The sequence below is a fragment of the Nelumbo nucifera genome, chromosome 5 (assembly GCF_055504915.1).
Source record: "Nelumbo nucifera cultivar China Antique chromosome 5, China Antique-T2T, whole genome shotgun sequence".
In the NCBI taxonomy this organism is placed as follows: Eukaryota; Viridiplantae; Streptophyta; class Magnoliopsida; order Proteales; family Nelumbonaceae; genus Nelumbo; species Nelumbo nucifera.
Genome location: NC_142653.1, coordinates 58,188,972 through 58,198,891, shown reverse-complemented (window position 1 = coordinate 58,198,891; position 9,920 = coordinate 58,188,972). Strand labels below are relative to the sequence as shown.

The 9,920-nt window shown below is 37.6% G+C and overlaps 1 protein-coding gene across 3 annotated transcripts; it reads left to right on the top strand.

Moving 5' to 3' along the window:
• Nucleotides 1-421: 421 nt before the first annotated feature.
• LOC104596839 (disease resistance protein At4g27190-like) lies at nucleotides 422-9,026 on the top strand. 3 transcript variants are annotated; one of them, XM_088887051.1, is made up of 5 exons: nucleotides 422-958; nucleotides 2,947-7,423; nucleotides 7,761-7,845; nucleotides 7,976-8,055; nucleotides 8,587-9,026. In XM_088887051.1, the coding sequence occupies exons 2-3, from the start codon at nucleotides 2,949-2,951 to the stop codon at nucleotides 7,807-7,809; spliced, it is 4,524 nt and encodes a 1,507-aa protein (XP_088743177.1). In that variant the 5' UTR covers nucleotides 422-958; nucleotides 2,947-2,948; the 3' UTR covers nucleotides 7,810-7,845; nucleotides 7,976-8,055; nucleotides 8,587-9,026. The 3 variants fall into 3 exon arrangements, with proteins under 3 accessions (XP_088743177.1, XP_088743176.1, XP_019053212.2); XM_088887050.1 differs by having other exon boundaries at nucleotides 7,761-7,894; nucleotides 7,970-8,055; XM_019197667.2 differs by having other exon boundaries at nucleotides 423-958; nucleotides 7,970-8,055.
• The last annotated feature ends 894 nt before the right edge of the window (nucleotides 9,027-9,920 follow it).

Genomic DNA, 9,920 nt, shown 5'->3' with positions numbered 1-9,920 from the left:
GTTTTTATATTTTATTGTATTATATATGTGGGCTGTGCCATGCTACGCTATGAACTATGCAAGGCCAAGACATTTTCCTGTGTCAGTGCCATATCGGGCTGACGGCCTGGACTCCCTAAGCCCAATATCAATATGGCCCAGGGATTTGGGCCGTGCCCAAGACGACCCGCTAGCTGCAGTAATCGGAACATGCCTAGCATGACCCACATTACAGTTGTAAAAATGGATAATGGGACAAACTTTCTATAGCCACAAATAATTCAGTGACCCTAACGACGAGCATCTTCTTTTATAACCACTAGTGTTACTATCAAATGGGATGATCGGTGCAAGGACAAGGTGGCGAAGAAAATGTATGGACACAACTGAAATTTCTTTGAATCAAAAGTTATTCAAGAAGAAAATTACTTGCGAATACTAAGACTTTTCAAAGTTCACAAAGGAAGTCTTTAATGTCCCTACATCCCATGGTTTTCGAATCTAGTTGACCCGAATGGTCGACTGTTTGGCTTCTAAATCAGTGGCCAAAATGGTTTAATTTCACTCTTAACTGGTTCTTGGCCAAAATCATTAATTTAGTTAGCTACATGTTCATTTGGATGGTCGAATTATTGACCCATTTGACCCGTTCAATAGTATTTCAAACTTGGCTGCTTGACTTTTGCCTTTGTTTGGGGAATCTAAAGTTTTTCAATGTACTGTGTTTGGTTTCAAGAGAGAGAAAATGAAATTGAGGGAAAGTTACACTTTATATTTCTCTCTAAAGAAACCTCCTGGTGATCTTAATTTATGTGAAACTGTTTACCTTAGCCCAAAACTTCACTGTTTTGGTTTCTTTAGGATTGAGCTGCCTTCTACCTGCAGTCTTCACCCACTGAAAGTGCAGAGCTTGAGCAGCAGCAGCAGCAGAGAGAGAGAGATGGTGAAAGTGTCCCTGCACAATTGAAAGTAAAGTGAGGTGCGGAAATAAGCTCCATTCTCATATTCATTTTCTGTGCAACTCTCCTTTGTTCTTTGATTCTAGCTAGTATATATTGAGTTCATCTCTTAGAACATACTTCAGGATTTATTAATAACTTTAGATTTGAAAGATAGGTGGGTTGTCTTTTTGATTTCAATGATAACATGAGAATTAAATCTTTTTACGCTTCCAAATATAGTTCAAGTCGAAGAATGAATTCAAGAACACCTAAGAACTAGAGCTAATACTATCCATCGATATCTAAGGTAGGGTCATTCAAATCTAGTCAAGTTCAACCCCATAGAATGCATCTCATGCAAATAATTTACATCAAGTCTTAAAAACTAACACATAATGTAGATCACTGGAACTTGATGTTATTTTTTTTTTCTTTTCAATTCTTGGTATCATCCTTCTTCTTTGGAGAAGAGCAGGTTAATTGATAGACGCCCAATGCATTTCATTCAAGCTTGGATTCTTCATAGCAATTTGTTAAACATTTTAGCTCAATAACTACAACTTCACACTTAAATCATTCATTACTACTCTCAATGGGTTTGTTTATCATCAAAACACATAGGGTCAATATAAGGGTGATGTAAGAAGGGTCAACATGAAACGACCTTTTTGAGCCTCTAAATTGAAAAACTAATGAGAAATATCAGGATGGAATCATTGAAATTTCATGGTTAATATTCAAAATTTTGTAGTAAAATTTGAAAGTAAGGGCTTGTGGATGGTCCAGAATCTTTTTTGTGGTGTTGATTCTTTTATTGGGTGCTTAAATTGTAAGTTTTTTAGACCCATGATGATTTACACCAGTAATGGTCACATGATGGATTTTGACATCCATTGAGTTTGGTTTTGAGATGGGGAGAAACTTTGACATGTCTTGAGTTTAATGGTTGGGTAATATTTGAGTTTTGATATAATTAAGTGGTTTAACTTTTGGTCTTTTTTGGTTAAGTTAGTTGGAAATAGATTTTTTTTTCTAATTTAATGGTAATTGGATTTCATAGGTGGTTAAAAATGGATTTATATGGATTTTGGGATGTATCACATCACATGGAGAAGTTTGATCATTCAAATGGTATCTTGATGATGGTTATCCTTAAAGTGGATGCAGATTGGTCTTTGGGTTTTATCATTAGTTGAGGATTAGTGCGTATAGGTCCTGGATGTGAGCCCAATTTGGGCCGAGACTGACCATGTAGTAGATCTTCAGGGTTGTCATGTTAGGTTTTTCTTCTAGAGGGATTTTTGGATGTCTTGGATTTGCTGGTGTTCAAATGATTTGTTTTACGTTTTGACTATTCTATGATTGAACCAACTTGATTTGAAATGGAGTAATCCTTTTGTGTTTGGTTGTAGTGCAAATTTATTTGCATTAGTACAAATACATAGGGGTGCAAATGTAAAAAATGCAATTTCTTATTTAATTTTGTTTTGGATTTTACTTTATTCTGCCTCATGTCTTAATTTACTTCATCTGTACCGCAATCAAACAAAATAAGCTAAAATTTGAAATAAAAATAGGTCAGAATTTACACTCAAATCATTTGCACTGCCATGGTTTTACATCAATACAAATTCATTTGCGTTGCAACCAAACACAAACTAATATGTTTTCTCTTTATTTTGCATTTTTCTTTTGTGCTTTTTGGTTTTTGGCACAACAATATTTATGCAAGAAGTTGGAGAAGCTTTCATCACATAAACCTTATACTGATATTACAATTGAATGAATAGGCAAAACTGTCCTCTAGAAAATCAGGACAACGGTAATTGCACCGCTGACGTTGTTCTTTGAAAATGTGGCAAGTGTTTATTCTTTCTTTCTTGCAAAATATTGAATTGTGAGATTTGTGCGCCTTAAATTCATCACAAAAAGTTGTCACTTCCTTTTTTGTATATTGTGAATGAAAGTCTGGAATGAAGATTAAAATGAGTTAGTTCATTTCCATTTTCTCTTACAATAATTTCAGATATGGCCATGGAATTTGTATCATCCATCTTAGTAGAAATTGGAAAATGCTTGCTGGGACCAGTGTTCGAAGCCGTTGGGCAGCGTGTTAATAATGTGGTTAAGGTGAAGGAAAACATTGAGCAGCTCAGGAAGCAAGTCCGTGAACTGGAGAAAACGAAAGAATCCGTTGAAAAGTTGATAAAGAAAGCAGAGAGGAAGGGAGAAGACATCAAGGATAATGTTACGAAATGGCTTGAAGATGTGATGTCTATTATAGATGAAACAAATAGTTTCATTGATAATGAAATTAAGGAGAATGGCAGTTGCTTCAAGGGCTTGTATCCTAACTGTGGCTCACGCTACCAATTAAGTAAGAAAGCAGGGGAGAAGATGAAACGCATTAAAGAGCTTCAAGAAGGTGGCAGGTTTGATGTTGTATCTGATCCAGCTCCTCCTCTTGGTATAGAATTCATGTGTGATAGAGATTTTCAGATGTTTAAGTCCAGAGAGTCAGCAATAAAGGAAATCAGAGAGGCACTGAAAGATGAAAATGTCCATGTCATTGGGATTTATGGGATGGGTGGTGTGGGAAAAACAACTCTGGTGACGGAAATTGGCAAACAAGTGGAGAAGGAGAAGCTTTTTGACAAGGTCGTGATGGCTGTGGTGTCCCAAGATCCATACTTGAAACAGATTCAAGGTGAGATTGCAAGGATGTTACCCTTAGAATTTGAAGAAAAAGAAAATGTACTGGAAAGAGCACAGAAGCTATCGAGAAAGTTGCAAAAGGAGAAGAGTATTCTTATTATCTTAGATGATATGTGGAAAAACTTAGATTTGAAGCAATTGGGGATCCTTTTGGATTTGGATGACAACAAACAGAGGGAGAGGAGGGGGTGCTGCAAAATCCTACTCACAACCCGAAGCAAAGATGTATGCGATGTGATGGTGGAGAGGAACGCAATTATTCGGCTTGACATCTTATCAGAAGAGGAAGCTTGGGGTTTGTTTAAAAGGAAAGTGGGTGATGGGGTGGAACAGGGAGATTTTCATAATGTGGCAAGGGAGGTGGTTAAGGAGTGCAAGGGTTTGCCTGTAGCAATTGTAACAGTTGCTGGAGCACTAAGACACAAGAAAGATTTACAAGAATGGAAGGATGCATTGGAGGGACTTAAAAGGGTTGAACCTCAGTCTGTGCAGGGAATGGACCAACAAGTGTACACATGTGTGAGATGGAGTTTCGATTATCTGGACGATGTGGAAACCCAACGCTTCTTCTTGTATTGTTGTCTGTTTCCTGAGGATTATGAGATTGAAATAGAGGAAATGATGTGGTATTGTTTTGGAGCGGGAGTATTTGAAAATGTTGAAACAATTGAAGATGCAAGACGCAAAACCCGTAGGATTGTGAATAAGCTCAAAGCGTCTTCTCTGTTGTTGCAAGGAGAGAGCCAGGATTTCATCAAAATGCATGATATAGTTCGTGATGTGGCCATCTCAATCGTATCACGGCGTGTTGCTGTTGGTAATAGATCTCATCATGATGAACTATTCATGGTCAGAGCTGGTAAAGGACTGACGGAGTGGCCAAGAATGGAATCCGGCATTATCAAAGCTGCAGCAGGTTACACAGCCATCTCGTTGATGAATAATGATATACAAAAGCTGCCTGCAGCTGATGGATTATTGGAATCATCATCTTCAGGGCGGCTAAGGACTTTGTTGTTGCAAAAGTATTTCAGAAGTAGTTCAAAATTGGAAATTCCAAATACTTTCTTTGGAGGGGTGATCAAATCACTTACAACACTGGATCTGAGTAATAATATCATTGGTCCCAGCAACCTATCATCGATCCAGTGCTTGACAAATCTCCTTACGTTAAATCTACAAGGATGCAGGGGGTTACAACAAGAGATATCTGTACTTGGATCTTTGAACCAACTTGTGATTCTCCGACTAAATAGATGTAATCTGGAAAGGTTGCCGCCGGATATGGCACGGTTAACCAATCTAAGGGTGCTGGATTTATCAGACAATAAAGGTCTGATTATACCACCCAATGTGATATCAAGCTGGTCCCATCTGGAAGAACTATACCTGTTTGGGAGCTTTTGCGAGTGGGAGCAGGTTCAAGGAATCAGAACGGGAGAAGAGCAGAGAGCAGCAGCTAGTTTGGCAGAGTTGAAATCATTGCATGGCCTCACCACTCTAGAGGTAATGGTAGAGGTAAAAAATTCTTCCAAAAGTTTGCGAGATGGTTTTGTTTTCCAAGACCTGAAAAGATTTTTTATAGTGATGCATGGTGATGATGGTACTATGAATTATGATTTTGATTGGATGACTGGCATTTCAGATTATTATAGAACAAACAGCCCAGTAAATTGGTTAGGTTTCAAAAACCTGCCAGCCCAAACAATCAAAGTTGTATGTTCCAATCAATTACAAAGAATACAAGTATTGCAATTGTATGATTGCAACGGTGTAAGAAGTATGGAGGAATTAGATGATAAGATGGGGTTTAATTGTTTGGAGTCTCTTAGTATATGCGGATGCAATGAGGTGGAATATCTCTGGCCCACTCATCCCATTTCGGTCCTTGCAAAATCTTCACAGCTGGCTGTCTTCACTAATTTGGAGAAATTACATATTGAATCCATGCAAGTCCTGAGAGGAATAATCTGTCCTGCAGCTGACCAGTCCTTGGCCAAACTTAAATATTTATATGTGCGTAGATGCCCTGGGTTACTCAATATTGTCACCCCCAACTTACACCAGAGCTTGCAAAAGTTAGAAACGCTTGAGGTAAAAGAGTGTATGAATATGGAGGTGATATTCCAGTTTGATCAAGGGCTCCTTTCTGATGATCGTCATCAAGGTCAAGCTGAAGCAGTTCCAATTGTGCTGAGTTATGGTTTATTAAATTATTTGAAATTGAGATCACTACCGAAATTAACAAGCATATGGAATGGCTCCCCTCAGCTTCTCATGAATTTTCCTGCCCTAAATACCCTTGACCTGGATGGTTGCCAAAGTTTGAGAAGCATCTTTTCATGCCCAAGTTTAAAATGCCTTTCCTCATATCAAGGTGCTCCCAATTTAGAGACTCTTAGCGTGTTTGGTTGCTCCAGTCTGAAGGAGATATTCCACTTTGAAGGGATCATTTCTGATAATCATCGTCAAGGACAAGCATCAGCTCCAATTGTGCTCAGTTATGGTTTATTAGACTATATGAAATTGGGATATCTACCGAAATTGACAAGCATATGGAGTGGCTCCCCTCAGCTTCTCGTGAATTTTCCTGCCCTAAATACCCTTGACCTGGATGGTTGCCAAAGTTTGAGAAGCATCTTTTCATGCCCAAGTTTAAAATGCCTTTCCTCATATCAAGGTGCTCCCAATTTAGAGTGGCTTAGCGTGTTTGATTGCTCCAGTCTGGAAGAGATATTCCACTTTGAAGGGATCCTTTCTAATGATCATCATCAAGGACAAGCAGCAGCTCCAATTGTGCTCAGTTATGGTTTATTAAAATATTTGACATTGACATCTCTACCGAAATTGACAAGCATATGGAGTGGGTCCCGTCAGCTTCTCGTGAATTTTCCTGCCCTAAATACCCTTGTCCTGGATGGTTGCCAAAGTTTGAGAAACATCTTTTCAGTTGCCATGATTCCAAGCCTTAAATGTCTTAAAATTCGGGATTGTAAAAAATTAGAGGAAATTATTACCAAGGGAAAGGAGAATGAAGCTGAATTTTGTACTACTCATCATGATCCACCGCAGCTGCAGTTGGTAGGCCTTAAAGAGCTGATAATCGATTCATGCCCCAAAATCAAATGCCTCGGTCTCTCATCTCAAGGGGCTCCAAAATTGGAAACACTTGTGATGAAAGATTGCCCTCTGCTAGAGGAAATTGTTGAGAAAGAGGAGGGCATCCTCAAGGATGTAATATTATTCCCAAATGTAACATCCTTAACAGTGAGATATTGCCCTAGGCTGTTGAGAACCCCCTTTGGCTTTGCTACTCCATCCCTTTTTCAAGCTCATCCTCTGTGTCTTATAGCCCCCTCTAACCTAAAAACTGTGATACTGGGTGGATTTCATGGATATAGAAAGATCTTCTCAGCCACCATAGCTCGTGCTCTTCTACAATTAGAATGGCTCCAAGTGTATGATTGCAGTTCCGTGGAAGAAATTTTTGAGGATGCTGTGGATAAGATTGCAATAATATTCCCCAAATTGCAGTGGTTGGAATTTGAGTTTTTGCCATCCCTCATAAAAATCTATGGACGTAACAGTAGTAGTGATCTTTTTCGCTGTCCCTTGTTGAAAGATGTGACCATACGTGAATGTCCAAAGCTGCTGCATTTCCCCTTTCAACGTCAAAGCGTTCCCCTTCTACAGGAGTTCCGAATTGTGTCATATGGGCTGACAATGGAAGAATTAAGCAACAAGTATGGGAAAGAGATGTTAGAATCTGGAAAACCACTACTTAGACTGTAAGTTCCCTAACTAAAGTAGGTACACAATCGAGAACAATTGGGTACATTTTCTCGTTCTTCCCGTAAATATTTTCAAAACCTCTGACATTTTCAGAACATGTCAAGAAATCACCCAACTTCTCTTCTCAATATGATGGAATAATAGATATTTTGTCAATTGTGAAGATGAAGATGGCTCGGATATTGGGGTTTGTTTTCTGTTTAAGGAAATTATGCTTGAAATATATTAATTTATTTTGTAACTTGGGGTTTATTTTCATATTTGTAATTTTTTCTTCTAAACTTCATAGAACCCAAAGCCAAGACTACTTTACATACTTGAATTTATTTGTAGGATTTCAAAAGATGTGGAAAATCGATTCTTTCTGGACCTTGATGAATAGAAATCGATTCTTTCTGAAATTGTGGAGGATGAGGAGGTATTGTGATTTGATTTTATGCTATATAGGCTTCTGGTTCTCTATATAGGTCAGTATTAATTTGAAATCTATGAATTTAATAACATGATTGTACTTAATGATTTTCATGACTTTTCCATGGAAGGAGAAGATGCTTCCATCTTCAAGCGTGCGCTAGAAGCTCACTCACAGGGGAACCAACCATAATTTACAATTTATTTTCTATCTCAGGTAACAATATCTGACTTTTTCACTGAAATCAATTGTATTGTATTGTTAGAACTACAATTTATTATCTCTGTTCAGTAATTATATAATACACCAATTCTATATATGGACATTTTTTCAGTCAGAACTAGCAGTGCCACGCACTTGATCAAGAAAAGAATCACACATTAGGGGTTGGGTGGGTGGGTTATAATTAATATGCCCATATTCAAATTTTACAAGGGATAAATCTAAGGGTATGGACATGGTAAATGGTTTTGAGGCCCTATCCAAATAACTGCATTTATGAAGTCAGGCTTGAGCTCGGGGTGGGCATTTTTGAGAATGTCCAAGCCCACGGACCTGAAGTCATGTCCAAGTCCAACTTAGAATGGACCAAGCCATCGACCCATGAACATATCAATCCACAACCCCTTTAAAAACTCATTAAATAATTAGCTTTTTACTTCATCACACAATTGTCTATCACATAGAAGAAGCAAAATCCCAAATTAATTGCTTCATTCTACTTTTTTTCTTTTTTTTTGCATGCAGGACATTTCAATGCATCCAACAAGAAGAATAAGGAAAAGAACAGAGGCAAAATTTCAATTCTTTTCATCATGTCAAGCTGTGCTAGCAAGCAGGAATATTGTTTCTGTTGTTATTCTAGTTTACTTTGAATTTCAACAATAAGTTATGGAAGAAAAGTTTGCATAAATCAGACTTGTAATTCTTCCTTTATTTGCCAATAAAAGGAAGCCTTGTGATTGATTTTCATTTATTAACACTATTTTTCGTGGGATTTCTTTCAAACTTTGAATACTTTTATTGATGTGCCTTATACTACAAAATATGTTCGATCACAACAACTCTCCCAAATGCTGGTCAAGCCAAATTTATACTTTTGTTTGATCAGGAAATGTGAGATTACATTTTCCACTCACATATTTGTTTTTGCTGAAAATTTTAATTTGATATTGCATTTGTGGTGATGTTATATTAGTGTAAAATTTGCATGTTTCACATATGGTTTCAATCTCATTTTTCCACTATATCATTATAATAATGTCTATATCTTATCGACATTCACCATGGGATGTCTAGTCTTAAATATGAAACCTTATTACAAAAAAATATATGATCAATCTCATCACCTATAGAATGATAATTAATCCAACCAGCCATTGCAGCCATACATCAATCGGGAATATCTTCCCATGACATGGGAAATGTTTTATGCACCAATGCATATTGATACTTTGAACCTTGCTTTCTCAGAGCTCAGAATGACAACCCTAAAGGTTCAAATGTATGGGAGATCATTAATAATCTAGTCTGGCCTTTGAAGGCTGGGCTTATGTCTATACTTCAGACTTCATCCATAAATATGTGTATATTATGGGTAAGTACATGTTGACAGAAAGTTTTGATACTAGAAGAGCTTTGACCAGTCAAACCCCCAATGAATTTTGATGAGTGTTACCTGATTCGTTGCTACTTTTGTGTTACCAGTTGACTGTAGGCTTGCATCAGGAACATGAAACTCTAATCCATTAACGGATAGGGCCCGTTCTTAAGAAACAAACAACACAAAAACTGACACATTTCATCAACAGAACTGGGCCGAGTTACTCTTGGGCCACTATCAATGGGCTAGACTTTGATTGACTTAAGCCCATTTCCCTTAAGTGGTCAAGGATACTTGGTGTACAAACAGCATTTAGAATTTGACATGCGATGCATGTTTCTCCCTCCCTTCTCTCTCTCTCTCTCTCTCAGTTCTTTCTCTTTATTCTCTTTACCTCTATAATTGCCTCTATGATATTCAAAATTTATAGGAATGCCACATATAAGACAAAACATGACAAATTTATAGGAACCCAATC

Excerpts from the sequence above, each read along its gene's own strand:
- LOC104596839 (XM_088887051.1), top strand. The coding sequence starts at position 2,949 with ATGGCCATGGAATTTGTATCATCCATCTTAGTAGAAATTGGAAAATGC. Across the intron at positions 7,424-7,760 it reads GGAAAACCACTACTTAGACT|GATTTCAAAAGATGTGGAAA; the intron begins GTAAGTTCCCTA and ends ATTTATTTGTAG.